We start from the raw sequence: 26,545 nt of genomic DNA on the forward strand, positions 1-26,545 counted from the left end.
TATTTTCTTAGACTTTTGTGAGGATGTTTCATATCAGAGTCCTTTAGGCCAATGTTGACACCATGAGTCATTCTTTACTTAATCTTGGAACACTTTGCCTTAGTGAAAAAGAAGAAAGATGATCATGGTTGTGTCTGACATCATGCTCAGTGCGTCATCTCACAGGGGCTTGGTGGTCAAGGTCATGAGTGGCTTTTGCCTTAGTGGAGAAGTGTCGTTTGTTGCATTTTTTATTAAGTCATTGACCGGCATTGGCTTGTTGGCCTCCAAAGACTCGCTTTTTAAAGTGTCTTTGAGGCAGAGGCCAGGGTCGTGACCTAAACTTATCGACAGTTGTCAAGGTCCTAGAAGTTCTTGCCTTAGTAACAGAAAGTAAAAAGGCGAATAGGCCTATGACTTGCAAAGTGTTGTATGCCTTGGTGGCTAACATCTAGTTCGAGCATATAATCATAAGGAAGGTTGTATAATTTATGGTCGACGTCCATTCCGAGTGTATAACCTTAAGGAATAATGTATCAACCAATCGAGGAGTCATAGTAGCTGGAGGGAACGACTGAGGTATATTGCTGCCTTATCCCTAGGATTCTGCACCATTCTCTAAACTTGGTGTCGTCGATTCTGTCGACCGTTGTCGGTGACGAGCATGTATGGGATGCTAAACCGGAAAATGATATTCATCCAAAAGAAGCTTTGAATCGCCCTAACTGTAATGGTCGCCAAGGGTTTGGCTTCGACCACATGGTGAAGTAGTCCACTACCATGATAAGGTACCTCCTGTTCCCCATGGCTGGGGGGAAGGATGCAAGGAGGTCCATACCCCACTTTGCAAAGGGCCATGGGCTGCTAAGGGCTGAGAGGGTCGCTGCAGACCGATGGAGGATGTTGGAATACCTTTGGCAACGATCGCACTTGCACCAACTCAACAACATCCTTTTGGATGGTTGGCCAAATGTATCATTGTTTGAGTGCCTTCTATGCTAGGGCCCTACCCCTAAATGATTGCCACATATGCCTTTATGGATTTCTCTCAACACATACTCGCCCTCATCTCGGTGAAAGCATCTGAGATAGGGAATGGTGAAGGATCTTCTATATAGATTCCCTCGAGTTCACAACCAACTGTGTGTCACTGAATACTTCAATGCACTTGCTTCAAGGTCTTTTGAGAGTTGGAGGTGGCTAGCATGGCCTCATACTCGGCTTCATTGTTGGAAGTAGGGAAACCAAATCACAGTGTATATTCCAACTCGTTGTTATTTGAGGTGAGAAGTATGAGGTCGGCTCTGCTTCCCTTAGCATTGGATGATCCATCTATGAACATGGTCCAAGTCGGAAATTACCCTTCCTCGATAGCCCATTTGGTTAGCCAACCCAAGGTCTCAAGTTTCGAGAGTACCGACTTGAGGGGCCAATCAGTTAACACCAAGGTATTGTGTGCTTGAAAGTAAGGCCTCAGCTTCCTGGTCGAGATCACTAGCACAAAAGGCTACTTTTTCTACTTCTTGGCATTTAGTCTCGGCCTCGTGGAGCACCTTGCTGATGTAATACACTGGCCTTTGAACTCCCTTGTCTTCCCTAACCAACACTGAGCTGACGACCTCGTCCTCAATCGAGTGGTACAAGAATAAAGTCTCCCCTAGAAGGGGCCTCATGAGCAAAGGTGGTGATGTGATGTAGGACTTTAACTCCTCGAAGGATTTCTGTCCATGGGAAATCCTTCAACTTTTTGATGGCTCGGAAGAAGGGCATGTACTGGTCGGCCAATTTGAACATGAATCGGCTGAGGGACGCGACTCGGCCAGTGAGTCTCTGGGTTTTTTTGATTGATCGAGGGGGCTCCTTGTTCAGTATGGTTTGTATCTTTTAGGGTTGACCTCTATGCCTTGTTGGGTGACTACAAAATCTAAGAATTTTCTCGAGGTGACCCCAAAGGCACAATTGGTGGGGTTCAACTTCATGTTATATGTTCTTAGTACCCCAAATGTCTCATCGAGGTCCAAGGTGTGCTGGCTAGCCCTAAGACCCTTCACAACCATGTCATCGACATAGGCTTCGACATTACTCCCCATATGCTCTTTGCAGATCTTGTTCACCAATCTCTAGTAGGTGACCCTAGTGTTCTTTAGTCCAAAAGGCATCACCTTGTAATAGTAGGTGTTGTGCTCGGTGATGAATGAGGTCTTCTCCTCGTCAGTTGGGTGCATCTTTATCTGGTTGTAGCCGGAGAAGGTGTCCATTAAACTCAGTAGCTCATACCCTGTGATGGCATCGACAAGGTGATCAATACTCGGCAAAGGAAAGTTGTCTGTGGGCCAAACCTTATTGAGATTTGTGAAGTCAATAAATATACGCCATTTCCCATTAGCCTTTTAAACCATGACCATGTTAGAAGTAGTGTACCTCTCTTATGAATCCGACGTCGAATAGATTGTCCACCTCCTCTTTGATGGCTTTCCAACACTCCAATGCAAAGTTTCTCTTCTTTTGTTGAACTGGCCTATAGCCCGGGTCCACGCTCAGCCTATGAGTAATGACCAAGGGGTCACTTCTTGACATATCAGCGGTGGAACAAGCAAACACGTGGGTATTGGCTTTGAGGAAGCTTACAAATTTAGAAAATGTATCCTAAGGGAGGCGAGACCCAACTCGTACCATTTTCTTAGACTCAACCTCATTTAGGGGAACCGAGATGAGGTCCTCATCTAGCTGGCCTCGACTTGATGGTTCATCCCTGAGGTCAATCCCCTCCAGTGGTAGGGCTTCCTTGTTCTTGCCTTTTAGCATTGCCATGTAGCACTATCTAGCGGCTTGCTGGTTACCCCTAACCTCTCCTACACCATGCTTCATGGGGAACTTCATGACAATGTGGTAAGATGAGGTGACCACCTTGAGGGCATGAAGGGCGGCCCCCCTATGATGGCACTATAGGACGAGCTTATCTTCACGACCAAGAAATTAGTCATCCGACTGACGTGCCGAAGTTTAGTCCAGACGGTGACTGGTAGGATTTTTTTTCCTTTGAGCATGATAGCTGCCCCGGAGAAGCCGGTGAGTAGCATGTCAATGGGCTGTAGTTGGTCCAGTGCATGGTTTTTAAAACTGACCCGGAGACCAAACCGGTTAGGGGTCTAGTTACCGGGTCAACCTGAACAATCGACTCGTTTTGACAAAAAAATGAAAATCGGTCAAAACCGTTCGAGCGGTTAACCGCCTGGGTCAATGGTTTGCTGACCAAAATCAATGGTTTTTATGGAAAACCTGGTTTTGGGGAAAATAGGAACTGGTTACCTGAATGGTTCCCAATTTTTCTGATCCGACCGTCCGGTCCAGTCCGATTTTGAAAACCAAGGTCCGGTGTCAATTGCATCTTCTCGAACGTCTCACAGAACAAGATGTTGGCTGAAGAGTCATTGTCTATGAGGATCCTTTTCCCCATGTAGTTGGCAATGGTCATTAACACCACCAACGCGTCATCGTAGGGCCTCGCCTTATGAGGGGAGGCGGATTCTCCCCCCCCTCCACAGGTGAAGCCTCTGGCTATGACTTTGACTTTGGCGAGGGGATGGTGATTGCGGGGCTCGGTTTGTGGCTGCTAGGAGGACGACGCTGGGGCATCACCTTCAACAAAGTCATTTAAGTGTCCGCAACGAATGAAGGATTCGATCTCGTTCTAGAGCTCGTAGCAGTCCTTGATGTCGTGGCTGGTGCCACAACGGTACTTGTAGTACTTCTTGGGTTTCTCTTCAACTTAGCTGGTCACTTCATGAATTCCTCATTCCATAATTACATCAGTATGTGCATTCTGGAAGAGTTTTGTGGTGTGTACTTATTGAAGGAAGTGGCCGACAAATTATTTCCTCCACATTTATTGGTGGGATTGTCATCGCCATCGTCTCTTTCCTTCCTCTTCTTGTCATTGGGCCGTCAATTGGCCTCGGTTTCTAGTTCTTGAGGCGCTTGTTGGCTTCAGCCTCTTTGGTGGTGATGTACTTCTGAACCTTCTTCAAGAACTCGGCTTTGGTGTTGGACAAAGTCTTGAAGATGGACCGACTAAGGGGTCCAACCCGGAGGCCACTGATGGTCGCATGCATTGAGACCGAGGGGTCTAGGTCCTTGACCTTGAGCTCTTCCAAGCTAAACCTCTTCATATATGCCCGAAGTATCTCTATGCACTTCTGCTTGACAAACATAAGGGAGATGGCAGTTTTCTGACAATGTTGCCTGCTCATGAAGTGGCCCAGGAAGAGGTTCACGAACTGTTCCCCGGAGCTGATGGAGTGTGGAGAACTATCGGCGTGCTTTGGAAGGCCCGACACATGAGGGTGTTTGAGTACCTGTGCCTTAGAGGTGGTCCTCGAGGTTTGTGTTCTTGTCATATGTCTCCAATGTCGGGGCCTTGAAATTTGGCAAGAGGGGCTTGGACAGAATGGAATCTACGAACGCCTCCATTCACCTAGATGAGGTAGGGCAACTAGTGGAGACGTCACCTCGGCCCTCCTTTACTTATCAAAGCTGGTCTTGAAGGGCGCCAATTTGTGCTTGAATGTCTTCGAAGCACTTGTCAATGTAGGGCATTGTTGCTTTGGAGTGATCATGGTTCTCTCGTACATTGGATGGGTCGGCCTTGTTCCTAGAGTCCTCAGACGTTGGCACGTCCTAGGCCTTGTGGGTTTGGCAATTATTAAGGAAGTCGCGGAGGTTAGAAATTGTCGGGGGAGAGGCGTGGGGTTGGTCTCTTGCCCCCGAAGGAGGATTGTGGTGGCTTGAGCGCTCGTCGTCATCTTGGTTGTTTGCAGCGTGACGATGCTGATGGTCTGGATTCTTGTGACCAACATGGGATCCTACGGGGCCACCCCCTTGGTTGGGGAGCTGAGGGGTTTTATAATGGGGCCTTCTAGCCCACTGGTTGCTGTTGCCAGAATCTGAGGGTCGGCCCCTTCTAGGCCCCCAAGCATTAGCTTAGTGGGGTGTGGACGGATCGCCCTTCGCGTTGTCCATAGCTTCTAGCGAGGTGGCCACCTTGTGGGTGGCTTCCTTCTAGATGCCCTATATTGTCTAATTGTTGGGCCAGGTTGTTCAGCCTGCTTAAGACCAGCCCGAACTGGTCTATTGTGACTAAGCTCCGAACATCAAGGACAGGGTCTTACTTGTCAACCATTTTAGGGACGCTAGTTGATCAAATTAGGTTAGTTTTTTCTTAAGGAAAATTTTCAAAGACGTGATCCCACTAGTAGTGCCAATTGTTGTTACCAAATGTGGAGTTGAGGGCAACAAAGTAATTTCTAGCATTTGAGGTCGACAACTCCTAACTGAAAGAAAAAGTATGTCAAAGCCCCCGGGAGTTATCGTAGGAGCAAAGACTCTGACGATCAAGTTAGCCTAGAACTGTGAGGGGTCGGACCAAGCAAGAGAGGAGATTTAAAGCTTAAGTTCCAGTGTCCCCTTACCTCAAATGTAGGTGCCCCTTTTTATAGTTGGAATTGCCTAAAAAAAAGTATAATTGGAAATAGGTAATGTCAGTTGGTAATGGGTGGTCAGGATACATCCGGCCAATGCCACATATCAACATCTGCAGGATGGTTGGGATGCATCTGGTCAATACCACGTATCAAGACCTACGAGTCGGCCAAATACTCCTACTTCAGCATTCATATTGTAGAATGCCCCTTAAGCTAAAAGGGCAAAATGGTTTCATACAAATAATATAATGATAGTTCGTGTTTTAGAAATGTTTAAAGGAATATTCAATTCAATAAAATTAAATGACATGATGTTATTGAAGTAAGGATGGGTCAAACTGTGAAAGTGCTACAATCTAAAAGTTTCGGAGATTTAAAAAAAAAAAAAAAAATTCTCCGGATTCTCTATAATTCACCCAAGAAAAAAGCGTGACGATTGGATTAAAGATATGAATTGAAAATCTGGTTTAGAGTGGGGTTCACTTGGGTTAACAGCGGTGCTTGGGGCACCCTTATCCGATATATCATGTAATGTATGATATATGTATTGATTTATGGTCCATTTGGACCATTTGGTTTGCAGTCTAAAATCGGAATATTTGTAGTCTGTTTGGTTCAGACATAAATGAGAATAGGAATTGGATTTAATTGGAATTGGAATATTCCCACGAGCCAAACAGCCCTGATAAAAAAATGGTATTGTTAAAATATTATTGTATGTTTATGTATCATTTACATATATGCCATATACACGCTTGAATGAGTATGTAGTGGGTTATGTGTATTTTATCAGGTATGTGTAAATTTATGGTTGAGTTTTCTACGATATGAATTGATGTAACCGTTTTCGGCTACGTACCAATGTTTTGTGATGTAAAATTTTTTGGCTAAATACCTCGTCATTTGACCTAGTGGTGTTGTGCCTTAGTGATGGGCTACTTGGTGGTGAACTGCCTACTGGCGAACTGCTTGGTGGAGAACTGCTTGGGGGCGAACTGCCTGGTGTCGAACTGCCTGGTGGCAAGCTGCCTGGTGTGAGCTGCCTAGTGGCGAACTGCCCAGTGGCGAACTGAACTGCCCGGTGGCGAACTCCCTACTAGACAGCCGGTGACATAGAGAATGGTGGAGCTCCCTGGTGCGGCGCAATCCGACTGCCCTCAGCATGAGGTGGTCTGCTTTCCTTTGTAGGTAGTGGGAGCTGAGGGACCTACGAGAACTCCATCTTTTCCTCCTCTTTGTAGGTGGCGAGAGTTGAGGGACCTGCGAGAACTCCATCTTTTCCTCATCTTTGTAGGCGACAGGAGCTGAGGGACCTGCGAGAACTGAATCAAAGGTCCCGGGTGTATTTTCCCGGCGGGGGCTCTCCGACGTTTAAGTTAGCACTCTTATTGTAGAGAGCTTTCAAGATAATATGAGAAAGCTAGAGAGCAGGGGTTACTTCCCTTTTTTTCCATCATCCTCCCCTTTGGGGGGTGAGGTCTTTATATACCGGAGTCCTCGCGGGTTAGGTGGGCGAAAAGCCTCCAAACGGTAAGACTCGTCGCATCCTGTCAGAACCGGGGTACGGTGGTGAACTCCTCGAGGTCGTCAGGCTGGCGTTTGTGTCAGGCGGCCAGATCGACGCCTGGGCCGGATTGTCAGGGGGGCGCCTACGTCAGTCGGCGGGTCAATGTCTGGGCCAGGTTGTCAGGTTGGCGCCTGTGTCAGTCGGCGGGTCAATGTCTAAGCCAGGTCACGCGGGCTGCGTGTCAGGATGCGCGCAGGTCGCGCAGGCGCGTGTCAGGCCGCACGTAGGTCGCGTAGGCACGCGTCAGGCTGCACGCAGGTCACGCCAGGCCGGCCAGACTGGTGCCCGGGTGGGTCACCAACTTCGTAAGTTTGTTGGCTGGGTGCTTTCCTAGTTGTCACGAGGTGCCACATGTCACAATTTCACTGGAGGGCCAAATCTGCCCTCATCAATAGCCCCCCACTCCCGAGCTGATAGTAACTCAACGAAGGGAGTAGATTTCTTTTGGCCCGTAAGTCGATGAGCTAGTAAGTGCTGATCCAATTACTAGTGTGGCCCGTAGGCTTTGGGAGCGACTCGTAGTCTACTCTTCTTTGACTATTGCCCGTGCCGGAGAGGCGACCGGGTCTTAAGTAGTAATGTGGCCCGTAGGCTTTGGGAGTAACCAGTGGTCTACTCTTTTCTAACTTTGCCTGTGTCGGAGAGGCGACCGGATCTTAAGTAGTAATGTGGCCCGTAGGCTTTGGAGTGACTAGTGGTCTACTCTTTTCTGACTTTGCCCGTGCCGGAGAGGCGACCGGGTCTTAAGTAGTAATGCGGCCCATAGGCTTTGGGAGTGACCATTGGTCTATTCTTTTCTGACTTTGTCCGTGCCGGAGGCGACCGTGTCTTAAGTAGTAATGCGGCCCGTAGGCTTTGGAGTGACTAGTGGTCTACTCTTTTCTGACTTTGCCCGTGCCGGAGAGGCGACCGGGTCTTAAGTAGTAATGTGGCCCGTAGGCTTTGGAATGACTAGTGGTCTACTCTTTTCTGACTTTGCCAGTGTCGGAGAGGCGACCGGGTCTTAAGTAGTAATGCGGCCCGTAGGCTTTGGAGTGACTAGTGGTCTACTCTTTTCTGACTTTGCCCGTGCCGGAGAGGCGACCGGGTCTTAAGTAGTAATGTGGCCCGTAGGCTTGGCCTGCATCAGCTTCGTAATGCCGGTCACCTACTCCTACAAGAAGCTACTAGGGGCTCGACCTTCGGGGGCAGCACTACTAACTTTAGGTTGCCAGGTCACACGGGAGCCTTGGAAGGCTCGGCCGGTAAGGGCACCTATGTAGTCAGTTGGCTGCCAACTCCCATGGAAGCCACGAAGAGCTCATCTTTGTAGGGGGACCTTGCGGAGAGGACTATGGCATTATCTGAATTGAAAGTAAGGTTGGTAGAGCTACTTAGTCCGTTAGCTCCCTGCATAGTCTTTGAGTTCATAAAAAATGTAAACTATAAAGCGATAGCTAAAAAGTGAGGACTTAGTGTTGGTAAGATGAGAACTTAGCTTTTTGTAGCGTATTCCCACAGACGGCGCCAATTGATGTAACCGTTTTTGGCCACGTACCAATGTTTTGTGATGTAAAATTTTTTGGCTAAGTACCTCATCATTTGACCTGGTGGTGGCGTGCCTTAGTGATGAGCTACTTGGTGGTGAACTGCCTACTGGCGAACTGCTTGGTGGAGAACTGCTTGGGGGCAAATTGCCTGGTGGCGAACTCCCTACTAGGCGGCCGGTGACTTAGAGAATGGTGGAACTCCCTAGTGCGGCGCAATCCGACTGTCCTCAGCATGAGGTGGTCTTCTTTCCTTCGTAGGCAATGGGACTGAGGGACCTGCGAGAACACCATCTTTTCCTCCTCTTTGTAGGTGGCGAGAGCTGAGGGACCTGCGAGAACTCCACCTTTTCCTCCTCTTTGTAGGCGGCGGGAGCTGAGGAAGCTGAGGAACCTACGAGAATTGAATCAGAGGTCCTGGGGGTATTTTCCCGGCAGGGGCTCTTCGACGCTTAAGTTAGCACTCTTATTGTAGAGAGCTTTGAAGATAATATGAGAGAGCTAGAGAGCAGGGGTTACTTCCCTTTTTTTCCATCATCCTCCCCTTTGGGGGGTGAGGTCTTTATATACCGGAGTCCTCACGGGTTAGGTGGGCAAAAAGCCTCCAAACGGTAAGACTTGTCACATCCTGTCAGAACCGGGGTACGGTGGTGAACTTCTCGAGGTCGTCAGGCTGGCGCTTGTGTCAGGCGGCCAAGTCGGCGCCTGGGCTGGGCTGTCAGGGGGCGCCTGCGTTAGTCGGCGGGTCAATGTCTGGGCCAGGTCGTCAGGTTGGCGCCTGTGTCAGTCGGCGGGTCAGTGTCTAGACCAGGTCGTCAGGTTGGCGCCTATGTTAGTCGACGGGTCAATGTCTAGGCCAGGTTTGTCGGTAGGCGCCTTATGGGCGTTTGGCCAAATTATGCGCTAGGCTGGTCCAGGTCGCGCGCAGTTCGCACGGGCTGCGCGTCAAGCCGCGCGTAGGCACGCGTCTGGCCACGCGCAGGTCATGCCAGGCCGGCCAGACTGGTGCCCGGGTGGGTCACCAACTTCATAAGTTTGTTGGCTGGGTGTTTTCCTAGTTGTCATGAGATGCCACGTGTCACAATTTCACTGAAGTGCCAAATCTGCCCTCATCATGAATGCTTTTGTTTTTGTTTGTTATCTAAATTGTCACGTCATCAAAATGGCAAAACATGTTCTTAGAACTCTGTTTTTATTTTGAAAGACAAAAACAAGTTAGTTTGTTTCAAAAATCTACAATCATATATATATATACCAGACTGGTGCCCGGGTGGGTCACCAACTTCATAAGTTTGTTGGCTGGGTGTTTTCCTAGTTGTCATGAGATGCCACGTGTCACAATTTCACTGAAGGGCCAAATCTGCCCTCATCATGAATGCTTTTATTTTTGTTTGTTATCTAAATTGTCACGTCATCAAAATGGCAAAACATGTTCTTAGAACTCTGTTTTTATTTTGAAAGACAAAAACAAGTTAGTTTGTTTCAAAAATCTACAATCATATATATATATATATATATATATATATATATATATATTGTCGGTTCCCAAAATAAATCAAAATCACTTGATTCGAAAATATTTTATTTCTCAAAAAATAAAAACATGTTTTAATCTCGTTATTTAATATCACATTTCATAAATCATATAATTTCTATACCACAAAATTTATTTTTGTTTTATAAACCATTAATCTCACATTTATTCTTTTTTCTTTTCGATTGTTGAAACAACCTATGTCACTGCTGCATAAGGTTCAAATCATTGATACACCCCCATACCATACAGTGCAAGGGGGTGTATCAGTACTTTACACCATGCATCTAACTTAATTTTTTAGTTTTATTTTTCAAAAACATGTTAGGGGTAGGTTTTAGGCATGGTTTTTAAAATCGACCTGGTAATTGAACCGATCAGGGGTTTGGTTACCGGTTCGAATGGTTAACCAACTGATTCAGCGGTTTGTTGATCAAAATCAATGGTTTTGGAGAAAAATGAAACCGATCACCTGACCGGTTCCCGATTTTTTTGGTCCGACCATCCGGTCTTATCCGGTTTTAAAAACCATAATTTTAGGCATGTCTACCTCCTGGAATAGGTCCAATGTCCGAAACAACGATATTTTGTGTATTAGTGACCCACCAATATGATACATATTGACCCATGTGGGCTGATATGTGACGAAATTTTGAAACCTGACTGCACATATTCTACTATTATTTTCAATAATCCAATCAAAATGGCAATAATTATTGCTGTATTTGGCTTGAAAGAGAAGGTAGGGAAAGAATATTCGAATGCTACTAATGATATTTAATGGAAACAAACACTAATTTCCCTACCTTTTCTTTTTTACCAAACACTGCTTATATGATATTTAACATGTGGGCTGATATGTGACGAAATTTTGAAGCCTGACTGCACATATTCTACTATTATTTTCAATAATCCAATCAAAAGGGCAATAATTATTGCTGTATTTGGCTTGAAAGAGAAGGTAGGGAAAGAATATTCGAATGCTACTAATGATATTTAATGGAAAGAAACACTAATTTCCCTACCTTTTCTTTTTTACCAAACACTGCTTATATGATATTTAAATTCAAACAATATTTTGATGTTACTAATGGTTATGGCCATTTATATTGGAAATGATGGCAGTTATCTTTTCAGTAAGATTAAAATCTAACTGGCCTTAGGCTTTTCAAAGTAAACTAGTTTTAAGTTTTTACACATGGGAATGGCATTGCCTATTTGGGAGGGCTTTCAGGAAAATCATGCTTAGTAAGCAACCGGAAAGTCGAAAATAGGCTTCCATAGACCGTTAAATTGACTTTCCGATGAAGCCATCTCAGTTAACTTCTCCAAGCAGCTAAGGGTCCATTTGGGAAGGCTTCAGCTTTCAATGAGCTACTGCTTTGGTGGAGTTGTTCATACCAGTTCTGGGTAAGTCACTTTAAGGCCCTGTTCGTTTACAAATTTCTCATTTACATGTTCATGTAAATGTTATTTTAGGTAATACTTACCCAAGTAAATTATTGTCCATTTTCTTTTGATTCCCAATTAATGTAATGACCTTTTTATCTATAAAAATATAATATTAAAAAGGATAAATTTGTCCCATTATGTTCTACAATTTTTTTTCTCAAATAGGAAAAAATATTATAAAATTGGTCAATCAATAAAAGAGATACCCATTGACCCAACTTTCCCCATTTGGAACCCAATTGTATGGAACACTAGCATGTCCAATGGTGATAGGTAATTCAGCCCGGTGTGTATGTTTTTGTCTCCAACTAATTTATTGGCTTTCTGGATTTTCACAAAATATAACTTCTGAGCCTTCCATGTGCAGCCTACCTTTGAATGCCAGAAGCTGCTGCCCGAAAGCCCTCCCAAACGGGTACTCAATCAATGCAGGTCAATCAACGCAGAAGCCTCCCAAATCCCAAATGGGCACACAAGGCAGGCATATTTACAGAGGAAAACGACACCCAACTCCAAATAGTAAGATAGATCATAAATTTTCTTTCTCTAGATTGATGCCATTAGTGCTTCTCTCCCTTCTGCCTCATGAATTAACAGATTAAAAATAAAGTAAAAATTATAATATACCCCCACCTCAATGAATAAATGGGTTTCAATGACTGGAGTGCTGCATGAAGCAAACATTGCAAACAGTATTCCATGTACTTAACAATTACATATTGCCTTCTTCAATTTAAAAATTATTCATTCCTTGTTGTGAAACTTCAAATCTTTCTCAGGCTAGACTGGACAAATCATTATTCATTTATTAATTATAAAGCCAAATGCACTAACTTGTTTTACTATTATTAACAGAACATTGAGGACTAGGTTGTCTCTAAAACTTAATTCATGGTGTCTTCAGTCCAATTTAGATGAAATAAGTATCAGCCTACAACTCTACACTATCAGTCTCATGTTCAAGCAGTACAAATACAATGCACTAAACTTTGATCCACGTCCCACAAGCACATGAACACACAGCAAAAAAAGTTAAAATAACTGTAAAGATTTGTTGTCAAACCTTGTACATGGCACTCTGATTCTGAACCCACCACGTCTATCCCAGCCTTTGATGCCCTTAAACATTAAATATTTCTTGGTGTGACCCAGTTTTGAATCTTTTGAACCAGAATGCCGAGAAGAAAAAATCAATTAAATTTAAAGTTGTGCAAACCGCAAACCAGAATTAAATAAGGCCTTACCATCATTTGCCCAGAAAAGTGACAGATGACATACATATGATTCTTACTTCATAGTTTCATACTTCTAGATTTCATCAGACAAAATTCCCAACCTAAAATCTTCAATGGTTGGGTTCATTTAATCAAAATGGTCATGACTCATGAAAGCAAAAACATGGATGAAGGGAAATTGCATATATATGACTATAAAACCATTTTCAGTTTATTTGAAAATTGTTTTAGTGCCTTGAACTATCTTATTGATTTAAGATTACAAGAATACCACAAGGCTTCAAAAATTAAACATAAGGCACCACAAATTAAGAATAAAATCTCAAGTGAAAGGCATTGATAATTCAGATATAGTGCAAAGAACAGGTAACCTATGATATTGATCCAAGTCTATGGAACCTAACCTAAGAAAAGAATAATAGGAAAAATCACATTAAACAAAAGGACAAAATGTTAAGCATGCACCCAACAACAACCAAGAAAGTATACTTTTTAATTGTAAGTTGAGAACGGAATTAGGTATTGAGGCAATAAAAGGGCCAAAAATGAAAAATACCGCTCCTCTAGCCAGTCTGCCCATCAACCCCTGTCCTTGGAGGTAAGGCAGCTTCAGGGGCTTTGCAAGTTGAATTGTTTTTAAACCAAAACAACCAATCTTTTTTTCCAGTTCAGATTTTCAGGGACTAGGAGGTTTACTTCAATGCCATCATCATCATCATCCATGCTTTATCCCAACTATATGAGACCGGCTATATGAATTCCGTTTCATCAATCGGTTCTATTTAAAGCCATATTCACTATTAAATTATTAGTGTTTAAATCATTTCTTACTATTTTTACCCATGTTTTTTTTACTACCCGAGTTCTTTTACTTGTGGAAAAAAAAAAAACACTGTTTTCATGTTTCATACTCCTAATGGGTTCTGAAGTGTGGTAGCAACTACCATCTTCCTAATCAACAAGTAGAACAAATTACCTCTTTTAATTCCAAATCTGAAATCATGGGAGAAAAAGTAGGTCAATGGGCACATCAATCTATTGGCTAATGGGTTACATCCTAAAAGCAGTGCTAAAATTAGACCAATGATTTGGTTCTGTGGGTAATAAAAAGTCACCATGACACATTCCAAGAAAATCATTAATAAATTAAGGGGGTATTTGACCACGTGATTGGTTTTGTTTTTGAAAACACATCAGCAAAATTATAGCTAAACCACCCATATTGCCAATCACCCCCTAAATGGCCATTATCATTCAATTGGTGGCCCACGCTTTCAAAAACCATGAAGGCCTCAGGGCCATCCAGCATCTACAAGCTGCCCTTAAGGAATATATATAATACAACTGAAACATCTGAACTTGATCGAATTGAATAGCTGGATCCTGATGGGAAGAAACAGTTTGAAACCCACCAAAATCAAGAATTCAAAATGGTGTTTGATTTCATTGCCGTTTACCTGAAGAATGGCACCAGTTCAGCACTACATAGGCATTTCTCCAATGGAGTTTGAAATGTTGTTTGATTAAATCATTTATCAAATAAATATTTTTTCAGATTGTGTGAAAATCTATCTATTTATGTTTCCTCCGATGCCTTGGCATATTTTTTTCATATTCAACCTGTCAAAAAATGTTATTCAACAGCTTTTCTCAAATTTTCAAGGAAAATGTAGTACAAAACGTTTATTAAATAAACATCAATGGGACTAAACAGCCCCCAATTTGGTCAGATGATCCAAAATGCCCCAATAAGTGGGCCTTATTCTGAGTTTCCTTTTTTTTTTCTTTTTTGAGATCTTAAGATCTTTTATATCCAAAAGAATGTTATAGATTAGACGGCCATGATTGTGGGACCAATTAAATCACAGGTCTCCATCTCCCATGTGCTCATATAGGAACATAGGTAATGGAGAACGAGACTACAAAGAGCAAATCTAAATCCATTGTATAGAAGATTAGAAAAACTTGGATATAGAATCCCCAACATAAAATCTCTTCACCCAACCTATGGTCCACCAACCAGGCAAGTGCCCAGAGCACTTCAGATATGATATTATGATTGCCATTGTCATCACTGTAAAAAGTGGGAAAAGGTAGCTTATCCGGAAGGATCTCCTCTTCCATAATCCATTAATTCAAAATCAGGATGGTTCACGATAAAAGGCTCCACACCTAAGGGGGAAATTCTTCAGAGGTCTGGTTCAAGAACCCAGTCACCCACAAGGCCACAACAAGACAGACAAGTAGAGCCCAGACTTGAGAAAGTGAGAAGTAAATTTATAGTTATCTTATCATGCAGGTGGCAGAGCAAGCATTTTACCATCACATGGTTGGCCTCAGATGAGTAAACAAATAAAATCATATATACTGAACTAAAGCCCGTGAATACTGAAGACACAGCATACATATTAATTTCTCTCTTTTCCGTATTGGTGGAATACTGTGGAGCTTTGTTTCTATGATTTACATAGTAGAATATTACGATATGGTGATCAAAATACCTCCACGCATTTGAACCAGGATGTGGGAAGAGGGAATTCAGGTGAAAACAAGTAAGAAGTTCTCAAGTGGTCTGAAGCAAGCAAGCATCTAAAAATTTCCAAAGGAGACTGCAAAACCCACAGCTTCATCAGTCATTGCCCCTTCAACAATCAGCTCCAACGATTTTTTTTAGCAACCACCGAAAAGCAATTGATCAGATCATTCACAGTTTTGGTTAAATGTTGGCACCAAACAGAACGGAGTGGCAAAACAGGATCCATGTAGCCAACCCCATATAATATTTATATGACGATGACAATGACGATGATGATGATGATTGTACACAGCAGAAATGATTGAACCAAGTGAGCACATAAACAGTTTACACAATTATTTGGTTGTAGAACAGTGTAGGGAAATTTCAAAGATACAAAATTCAAGCCTCAGACGTTTCCAAAATAATCTTTGAATACAGTAAAGATCTCTAGTTCCAGGTGGTCAGATGAGATCACTAGACAAATATTTAACAGATCGCATAAAAGCCTGAACAAACTGCCAGTATACAATGGAAAATTAAACAAGACCTCAGCACTTTATAACCTTTAACCGAAACATGAAAACAAAACACATTTTACAGAATGTTAAAAAGCTATGGTAAAGAATTTTTATTCCCTCAGATCAGATCTGACATCCTTCTTCTGTGGTGACCCACTGTGACTCTCAAATTAGAATAAGAGGTAGTGACCCTCTTGTTTCGTGGTATGGAAGATGCCATCGAGGCCGACAGATTGCAATTTGGGCTCTCTGCAAGTAGAGTATTTTGTTCTCCATGCCGGGGTTTCTTATGTCTGTTTCGAAGGATCATCTTAAAATGAGGATCTGTGTAACTGAGTGACTGAGATGCTGAAAATAATATTGTACTTCTAGTCCCAGATCTTGAAGTTCTCACTCTTCTATTAATTTCCCCTTCCATGGAGTTTTGCCTTTGGCGACTGGCAACTGTTGAAGTCATGAACCGAGGCATAGAAGGGAAAACATTTCTTCTAGTAAATTTATCATCTGTAAGAGGAGTTCCTCTGACTTCTCTATGATCTTTGGTGGGGGTTAGGAGAGCCTCTTTCTGGTCTTCTTCAAGAAGTCCATAAGTGGTTGAGAAAAGCTTCTTGTTTTCATGTAGGAGAAGCTCAGCTCTCTGTAGTTGGCTCCTTACTTTATGACACTCTTCTTCAGCATCTCTCATCTCTTCACCAAGCTCAGCAATCCTCTTTGCCCGCTGCTTCTTCAAGTCCTAAAAACATAAAGAATGCCTGATTAAAAAAAAAAACAAAAAAGAAAAAACGAAAGAAAACAATAGCATGTAGAATCACTATTATCAGTTGCAAAGTTATATACCTCTGGAAGTTCCCTACTGGACTCTACCCCTCTCACCCTCTTCGCAAAATTCAAAGAACATATTGTTTCAGCAACATCTTCTTCACATGGGCTTATATGCACAAGCATCAATGCCTTTGAACCATCACCTGAATCAAAAAAGGTAGCTTAGCAATTAGCACTTAGGAGGTTGGTACAATCTATACAGTTAAAGGAACAAACATCAAATTGCAGAGCTTTACCAAGGCAATCCCTGAGAATTTGAGTCAGCTTGCTATTTCTGTGTATAAGGAAAAATTAACCGAGTTAAAACAGATTGCCTTTTCAGAATAAATGGAGCTGGAGTGAGGTATTTATGGTCCATGTGTGACTAGGGAAGCAATGGGACAAAATGTCACATGTGTAAAGCCGTGGTCCTGAAAACAACCCAATTGAGAAATGAGAACTTGCCTGTAAGGAATGTGATTGCGCTTTCTTTTCAAAGCTGCAATAACGTCCCCTAGAGCTGAGAGAGACAGGTTTATGGATTTTCCCTCATCAAGAGTCTGCCCAATTGCTCCTGTTTTCAATAGCCGCTCACTTCCTCCAAGGTCCACCATCCACAATTTGCTCACTTTTGTGTTGCCTTCCGCCATAGCCCCAGATCGCCCAATAGTAATTCTAGTTAAGCTAGATATATAGAACTAAAGAGACAATATAATTACCAATCCAAATTAATCCATGAAATCAAGAAAATCAGAAGAGGCATCAGAACCCACCAATGTGATCTGCTAGACATTTCATTCACATTTGTCAATGATGTGGATCGAGCCCGCCTCCCCTTTGTGTACCACCTACTAGCTTGTGCAAAATCAGAGACACCGACATCTGTGAGATTTTCAATTTCCACTGACCCATTTTGATCCGTCTGAATGTTGAGATTACTGTTAAACCAGATAAAGCAAAAAAATTAACCCAACAAATAGTCTGCAAGTTCACAACTTTAGTCTTCTGGGTGGGTGTTGATCTGATTACCATTTACAAACAGAGTCATACACTCGACCAGATGGCTTTGGGGCAAGTAGATCTCTGAGACTGCCCATGTAAACCTCCAGTATGCTCATTGAGAAAGTAAAAGAAGCCGAACTATCACGAGAAGCTTGACAAAAGAGCTCTTCAAGAGCCCGTGGAACAATTCCGAGCTGATCATTGGTCCCCTCCTAAAAATCACCGGTGTTGACAATGATGAGCAAGCAAAATTCAACTGATCACAGGCCGGAAAGATCCAATTCACATCACAGTTACTAACCATGGTAAATGTCTTGCCAGTGCCAGTTTGACCATATGCCAAAATACAGACGTTGTGCCCATCAAGTGCAGATCTGAGTATCGGTTCAACCTCGACAAAAACATCTTCTACCAAGTTTTCAGTAAGGGATAGAGCCTCAGTCCTCAGTCTCTTAGACTGTAAATCAGAAAGCATCAACTTGTAAAAGAATCAAAGAATTGGGTACTCACCTTGGTTTGACTCTTGAGTGAAAACTTTATCTACCGCGTATTCCTTCCTACCTCCAGCCGACCGAACCACGATCCTCTCTGATCCAGAAGAAATGGGTTCTTGAAGTCTTCTCCTGTCGGTGGATAGGAAAGGCCGAACTCGACAGAATACTCTAATGCTGCCTGTAAAATGAAATCCATGACTGGGTAAAGCTCGGTTTGAAGGGAAGACACTTGTGGTTAACCAAATGAGACACACTACCTTTCAGGTCTAGTATCTTGTTCAGCGCCTCCCTCCGCTTATTGTCCAGAGATCTCTGCTTCGATTTCAATCCCATGATTTCTCCTAGAGAATCAAATCAGAATCAAAACTTGACCAGGAAAAAAACCAGTTAAGATTCACAAGAAGATCAACTACCTTCAAGATTCAGGATGGTCTGTTCGAGCGTTTTCTTTTCATGTTCAGGAACAACATTAACATCCGTATAAGCTGCCAACGCCGGAGGCGAATCCGGCGACTCAGAAACCGGTGGGAGCCCATCGAAGGAATCCTGGTTAGACCCAGGAGGTGATCCCATTTCCATTGACTCTCTTACCTTCTCCGAAGGCAAGGAGATCTGCTCTTCTTCAGTCGAAATGAACATGTCTCTGACGAACAAGAAGAGAATAAAACAAACTCCACTAATGTGGATCAAGAGCAACTCCGAATAAATAGAAAAATGACTAAACGAAAATGAATAATTCTAAAATGAGAACAAATCTAGCTCCAGAGAAGAGCAAACGCGAAGAATTATTTCATGTTGGGGCCTAGACTGTATCCTCCATGTTTCCGAGCAAGAAACATTAAGAGCTAAGAGCCGAGTAGTAGCGGGTACGACCACTGCGGCTACAATGACACCACTGTATCTGAACAGTACAGAATCAAAAAAAGAACCCTAGAAACCATTAAGAGCCGAACCCAGACCAAAATAAAATCTGGGTACTCTTTTACTCTCGATGATTGATTAATCTCTACTCTAAACACACCCTTATTAAGACAAAGTTAAGAGCTTCTGCAAATTAGGTCTGTTAGGTCACAACAGCAATAAATAAAACAAGAGAATCTCTTATCTCTAGCTCTAGTTGCTTCTGAATTCTGATCTAAAATTGAACTGCCAAAAGGTGATTTTCAGGCAGGAGCGTGAGGAGCGGGGGGCAGAATTGGAATTAAAGAAAAGGTAGTGAATTACCCTTTTTTTAATTCTAAATTTTGCGGTGGTTGAGAGTCTTGAGACAGTTCGTTTGACTGTAACGTGCCTTTTTCCTCCTGGGTAACGGAATTATAGAGAGGAGACTTGGCGTTAACGGCAAAAAAAAAACTGTAATAATGGCGGCAAGGATTGATATCCGAGGTGTTAAAAGTTTAAATTTCAAAATTTAATGTAATCGTACTCATTGGTTGCTGTGAGAGGATCTCTGCTCGGTGGAAGTTTCCAAAGACTACCGCGCCGATATTCTGAGCTCCGGCCACCGGAATGTGGGAAAAGGTTGAGATGCAAGCGACAGAAACAACCTTGGATTCTCTGGAGAGACTGAAAGGACGGTGCCACTGTAGCCTTTGCTGGAAAGGTGTGAGTTCTAAAAAGTGTGAGAGGAGAGAGAGAGAGAGTACATGACTCTGCGGCCTCTGCCTTGGAAGTTGGGTTGGTTTCTCGTTTCAGGAGTATGTACTTCGAGTCTTGACGAGGATCCACCAACTTTTTTTATAACCGGCACATGTGATGCGCGTATGATGTGGTGGGACCAGGGCTATGATCCGTCGGATTAATTTGCACTAAAAAGAGATTTTCTCTATCACTATCGCCGTCGTGTCACTGGGCTAATACTCATTCGACTTTGGGGGAGTAACAATATTAAACAAAAAAAATATGAAAAATCATATTATAGAATTATAAAAATGTCATTGACAATCCCAATGCAAATGGACACTCTATGGGCGTGTTGAAGGCACTTGACGGTGTGACAAATTGGTCACTTATGACAATCTGCCACACTCAATTAGATTTTCATCCTGGAATACCAGCTTCTACTTGTGGCGTGACACTACTGTTGGTGAAGGATTCTTCAGTGGTTCTACGGGCTTCTTCTCTTCCAAGGCCTGGACAAGTGTTGGGGTGATGGGATCGAAGGTTCATAAGGCGTTGGGGAGACCTAAGGCTATATGTTATATTGAGTTCTTGGCTAGCAGCCTGAAGGTATGTCAAATGAGGCCTAAGTTGGCTTGCACTACTAGCTAAGGGAATAATTAGTGCAAAATGTGAGTTTGGATTAAGTGGATGTAGAGGGGTGTTTCCCAAGGTTCTCTACTCACACAATTACTATATGGGTTAGATGAAGGTCAAGTGTTTGAATGGTCGCTAACGAGTTGGGGTGGCACTCTCTTCCCATTATGGTAGGTAAACTGGGTGTTGGAGTTGGCCTTGGGTCTTCCCTTGGGCCCATCAATTGTGGGCGCTTGCGGCTTCTGCTTATGTTGTTGATGTTGAAGCTAATGTTGATGCTAATGTTGGTGTTAGCACTGGAAATGAAACGGTTTTAGGGGAGAATTCTTCTTGGTGACGACTTCCCAACTAGTTCCAATGTTGATGTGCGACGATTGACAGGGGGTCTTCCTTGTTGGCACAGTGCTGGCTTTAGGGTTGCTTGTTTATTGGTATAACTGTAAAACTGAAAGTTGCTTCCCATGTATCTGTAGGGTTGATGATACGGGAACCATGCAAGGGGAGTGCTCATCCAATATAAGTAAGCTACAAATGTCTGGCATAAGCGATGCTTCCGCTTACGTGAGGAACTTCACTCCAAAAACAACCTGAAAATCAACCAAAGGTACCACAGATAGATTGATGGGTCATTTTCGTGGCCCAACTTAAAGTTTTGGGGCTTGCGTCTTGGAAGGATCGTCGAGTGGAGCCTCATTGGTGTCATGGGCTTGGTGTTGCCCGTGTAGTATGTCATCGGCAATGTCACAATTGCTCTTCATTGTGCTGAAGTAGGGGTGAAGACAGGGTCCAATGTGTGTGTAGGAGCTCCTACTCTGATACCAACTGTCATGAAGCTAGTCGTTGGGGCCCTGTGCAGCACTCGAATGCGACGAATAAGTCTAAATAACAAGCAACAATACAAGAAAAGACAACAAGGCGGCACACAAATTAGACAAAAGGCAACTTGTATTGTATTAATGAATGGCAAGCATAAGCACACAATTCAGTGTCGAGAGGATCTCATGCTTAACCTTTACATGCTATTGACTCACTCAACTACCTACCTCCCCTCAAAGAGTACGTTAAGTATGACAATAGGAAACATCAAAAATGTGAAAAATCATACTATAGAATTACTGAAATATCATTGGCAATCCCCCATACAAAATCATGCAATGCCCCACCCAAGACACACACTTGGACACTCGGATGGTAGGGTGTGGGCGTGTTGAAGGCATTTGATGGCACAGCAAATTGGTCACTTGTGACAATCGTGCTGTACCAGTTCCGGAAAGGAGAAAAAGGAGAAAAGAAACCTGAAACCCCCGAGTTCACATCTGTGCCTCATAACGTTCCATAACACATCCGCACCGTGTATTATAAACATCTCCCGATGATAGTATTAGTCTCGATGATGTCATAGGGAGATATTCCCAATATACGACCGAAATGTGATGTGAGACGCTGTGGGGTGCAGATTTGGCTCCGGATGATTAAACCGATTTCAGATATGCTCCCAACAACAACGGGCTCATCGGAAAGAGATATTCCCAATATGCGATTGCAGTCGTATGCTGAGACAATGTTGGATGCGTTTCGTTTGTACTAGATCCCTACCGTTAAAAGATGAGATTGATTATGCCACATGTGTTTTTTTTATCTTCATTTATCGGGACTTGGGAGTGCTCTACGGACATCATTAAAATGGAATCTTCGTGTAACAATAGCCCGGATCTCATTTGATGAATATTCATTTATATCTTCATTTCATACATTATTAACACAATCTTTCACCAATAATATCAATAAGCCGTTCAGGGCCCGGGTCGGACGGGGTCAGAAAACGATAAGCTTGACCTTGTCTCCAAATCTTGTCCTTAAATATAAGCGAAATTGTCTAAAATTCATAATGACTTTTCACCATTTCTATTGAATTCATCATAATTTTTCATGACGTTCATGGAGCGCCGTTATTATTCGTTAACGAAAATTGTGATACAATTTTCATTACCAAATTGCCCCTAAATGGCGAATTGGCCTTATTAAACCCTAAGATGAACCAGGTTGGTATGCCGGAGATTCCCAATCAAATCCATGTATTGTTCGAACTCTTTCCTTCCACATGGGTTCACATCCTTGAACCACTCCACCGCCACCATCCCAAGGCTTTCTTTTCCTAGCATCTTCAGTTGTCGTTATCAGAGGGTAGAGTTCTAGAAAATCTTCAATTCGTGAAAGCATGGTTGGTCATGATTTTCTTCCCAAGGGATTTGAAATCGTGACGAGGTGGCCTTTGGTCTTGTAGCTACACGAGACGGAGGAGGGGCAGGTGGAGTACATTGAATTTCTTCACTTGCCAAAGAGGAGATTCACAGATTTTTCCAGTTCACGAGGAAATTAAGGACGAAATGATCGAATAACTGGGAAGACAAAACAAATTTCTCCCCCACCGTGGATGGAGAACCTGTAAATGAACAGACTGGTAACGGGCTCACACTACAGAGCCTAGCGTTTTCCGCAATACTTCTCAATCGAGCTCCTTGGCATTTCAATCCAAACAAAATCCAAATGGGTAGCGGTGACATCGCTAAAACCAAGTTTCAGTTACTGGATTTCGATTTGATAAACCAAAAGGGAAAGGGAGATTTTCCGGTGAGCAAGCAAAATGGATTTTCCAGTGAAAAAAATCCAATGGGAGAGGCTTGGGCAAAGTGGATTTTTTTATGAGAATTCAGTGGCAGGAATCCAACGACAACGACATTGAGTTGTTCTTTCTTTGGTCTAAAGAAGCGGGAGAAAATCCGATGATCGGCGTTACTCTTGGCTATGACACCTGTGCTGATCAGAGAAGAAGTGGTGGAGAGATGGATGCGAAGAGCTGGAGACAGAAGGTCGGAGACGCCAGAGGTCGAGGGAAGGGGTTATGTTTGATTGTAATAAGGGCAAAATGGTAATCTATTAACACCCATTCATATACTAAACGTTAAGTTACTGACATAGGGGAAAAGTTATGATAAATTTAAGAGAAATGTTGAAATCTCATGATAAGTTTTAATATAAAGCTCAAATCTTCTTAAACAATAACAATAACCCGACATGGATCAGGTTCACGTATGAAAATCTCACCAAATTATACATTTCCCGTGGATTGGTGGGCAACTCTTGGAAAAAATGTAGGCAACTCCCAATTGGTGCCTCCCATCAGCAAATCCTTAAAGAGCTAGAGGACCAGAAGTTGGATACACCGGTGACTGGTTAAGGGTGGAGTTTAAGTTTGAGAAACCACTGAAGTTCCCAAATTATCAGCGAACACCTACAACATGCAACCAATATCAAATAATAAGATGGGATGCCAGGTTTGATGAAGATTCAGAAGATGAACTAATAGAAAAGAGGCCACGACTACTAGAAGGACCTTCCCAGGCAACGAGATGTCACGGCAGATTGCAGGCAATTGCACAAAAACAAGGTCCATAGGAAGTCGGCAAATCCTCAAAAAGGAAGAGAACCAAGTCAACACAGGGCACAACTCGAAAGAAAGAAGAAGAAGACAGATCTAGCTTCGAGTGACTAGGGGTGTCAACGATATTCAAAAATCCAATTTCGAATTTGATATTTGACATAATCGAATCGAATTCGGATAATTCAAATATTTAATCGGTCGAATTCGAATATCTTATTCTTACCGAATAGTTAATTAGATTTGAATTTGGATATGACCTGATTCGATTTGATAAATATCCGAATTTGATCGATTATTTAATTCTTATATATAAAATATTTTATACAATTTATATATGATAATTAATTATATAAATAATTTATATATTTATATACTTTATTTCAATAAAATATTTATTTTTTATATTTATTAATTATCTAAAATAATTAATTAATCGAATTTGAATTGAATCGAATCGAATCGAATATTTGAATATTAAATCAGATTCAGATTCAGATATTAATTTTCAATATTTGTTGGATATCGAATCGAATTCGATATTGGGTTTTCTAACCGGACTCAATTTCGAATATTACCTGATCTTATTCGAATTCGATCCATTTACACCCATACGAGGGATGTATAGAAACTGGACACGTGTTCAGCACAAATCAAGGGGGAAAAAGACGGAGATCCTTTCGATTGACACAAATGGTTGTAGTATAATTAATACTCCCATGGGTGTAAAATAAGGGGTAGAACACCCTACTATAAGGTCTTAAGAATGGGCTTTTTGAAATGAAATGATTTACCTGAGAATGCCATGACAACAAGAAATGAAGCAGAGTATTTGAGTAATAATGACATCTCGAGCGGATCATATATAAAGAGTTGGATCTCAACTCTCAAAATAAAGACACACACTCTCCAATGTCAACTAACAAATCCAAAGATAGCGAACCGGACAAGAATATGAATCAACAAAGAGATATCATTGGTTGAAGTCAGAATCTGACTTGATCTTGAGCCCATATACCTTGAGGATGCCATGCGGATAGAAAAGTGGGATGAAGCGTCCAACAAACAACAGCAGCAAGCATCAGTCATAGCAACTATTCTGATCAAGGTACTAAATAACTTTTATGCACCATTGTTATCCACTTTAATTTTAATAAAGATCCAATATTTACGTATGTTCTATTTTAGCTCCCACTATTCTATTATAAAACTCAACACACGGATCCTATCTTTGAAATATACGGGGGGAAAGGAAGGGAATCTCATAGAACTTTAAGGAATTGGTGTAAATCATGGAATTCGGATATTATTTTTCTATATGAGATCAAAATGAGTGCAGAAGATGCAAAGATGAAGGAAGTAATAAAAATAGTGTTAGATTTTGAATTATGAAAACAATGCAATATGATTGTGGGTTTTACATCACCTCTTATTAGGACATTGAGATTTATAAATTATGAATTTAGGCTTACAATGGGGGTATATGTATCATGCTATGTTGAAGGCAAAGGAATCATTGAAATTTTATTTTAATTATAAGAAAGTTGAATATAACCTAATCATACAAATTATTGATAAAAGATGGAATAGACAAATGGGTCAAAGGCTTCATCTTATAGGGTATTATTTTAACTCGACCTTCCAATATGATCCGAAATCAAAAGTTAAATCCCCGGCCCGTTTATGTCAGCCGTTTTTTATGACATTGAAAAACTTGCAATCAAATCAAATGATGTGAAGATAAAGTTGAACAAAGAGCTAATTATTTTTTAAAGTTGTGGTAATTTTGGAAAACTTTTCTCAATTAAGACATTTAAGACAATGCCTCCAGGTAATAAATATTTTTTTTCTTATAACATGTTTATTATTTTATTTTATTTTTATAAATTAAATCAACTCCATTTCATTGCATGTAGGTGAATGGTGGTTGATATTTGGTTGTGACACACTAAATTTGAAAATAATTGTTGTATGAAGCCTTAGCCAGATGTGTAGCTCATCTGGATGTGAATGTAATTTGAGTGTTTTTGAACATATACAAACAAAGAGAATGAATAGATTGGAGCACTAAAGGCTCAATGACCTAATATGTGCTCATTGCAACCTACATGTGATGGACGGTTAAGTGTTTTATATTTCATAATTATTTGTTTTTGTTATGATTTCATTGCATATAATTTATCACTTATTGTTTTGTAGGAGAAAAATTGAAAGTCTTGACCCAATTGGGCATGAACATGTTGATGTTGTGGAAGATTGGTTAATGCAGGATAATGGGGATCCTCCATTACTTAATGGTTATAAGAAGGGTGATATGTTTAAAGATAATGAGATAACATTTCTAGTAATGGAATCACCATCAAGAAAAATATCTATGATTGTTGTTAATTATTATTGATATTATCTCATATGGCATTTCCATGCTTGATTATTTTGGCTATTTTTTTAGTTCTAATTTTCTTTTTTCGTTTTTTATATGGTGATGATGATTTTTTTCATTGGCAATGGGAAATCATGGATGCAACCAACACCCAACTTGGAGGTGCAAATGAAACACAACCTCCTGAAGATGAAGATGAAGATGATGGTGAAATACCACCTAGCTTTGGTTGGTAATTTGTACCATTGAGAAATGAAACCAACATATCTTGAGAATTTGGATGATTGCATTAATACAATTTATATATTGAACTTGAAGTTTTGATTTGTGTTTAATACTTGTTGAACTTGGTTTGTGATATTTT

At 41.8% G+C, this 26,545-nt stretch overlaps 1 protein-coding gene and 1 long non-coding RNA gene across 5 annotated transcripts; one reads left to right on the top strand and one right to left on the bottom strand.

Moving 5' to 3' along the window:
- Positions 1–15,673: 15,673 nt before the first annotated feature.
- Positions 15,674–19,813, bottom strand: LOC148867363 (P-loop containing nucleoside triphosphate hydrolases superfamily protein). Of its 4 annotated transcripts, none has more exons than XM_088979867.1 (12): positions 19,533–19,813; positions 19,331–19,407; positions 18,520–18,749; positions 18,364–18,447; positions 18,123–18,284; positions 17,914–18,020; positions 17,640–17,824; positions 17,384–17,548; positions 17,076–17,294; positions 16,868–16,905; positions 16,647–16,774; positions 15,674–16,542 (listed from the first exon to the last, which is right to left on the bottom strand). In XM_088979867.1, exons 3-12 carry the CDS (start codon positions 18,743–18,745, stop codon positions 15,928–15,930), a joined length of 1,929 nt encoding a protein of 642 aa, XP_088835993.1. In that variant the 5' UTR covers positions 18,746–18,749; positions 19,331–19,407; positions 19,533–19,813; the 3' UTR covers positions 15,674–15,927. The 4 variants fall into 4 exon arrangements, with proteins under 4 accessions (XP_088835993.1, XP_088835995.1, XP_088835992.1 ...); XM_088979869.1 differs by having other exon boundaries at positions 17,914–18,017; positions 19,533–19,774; XM_088979866.1 differs by lacking the exon at positions 19,331–19,407 and having other exon boundaries at positions 19,533–19,808.
- Positions 19,814–23,115: 3,302 nt separating this feature from the next.
- Positions 23,116–24,056, top strand: LOC148867364 (uncharacterized). Its single transcript, XR_016110696.1, has 2 exons — positions 23,116–23,291; positions 23,447–24,056. It is a non-coding gene; the product is annotated as an uncharacterized LOC148867364 (long non-coding RNA).
- Positions 24,057–26,545: the final 2,489 nt, after the last annotated feature.

This window comes from Nelumbo lutea, chromosome 3 (assembly GCF_056320005.1).
Source record: "Nelumbo lutea isolate HS-2025 chromosome 3, American lotus-T2T, whole genome shotgun sequence".
Taxonomy (NCBI): domain Eukaryota; kingdom Viridiplantae; phylum Streptophyta; class Magnoliopsida; order Proteales; family Nelumbonaceae; genus Nelumbo; species Nelumbo lutea.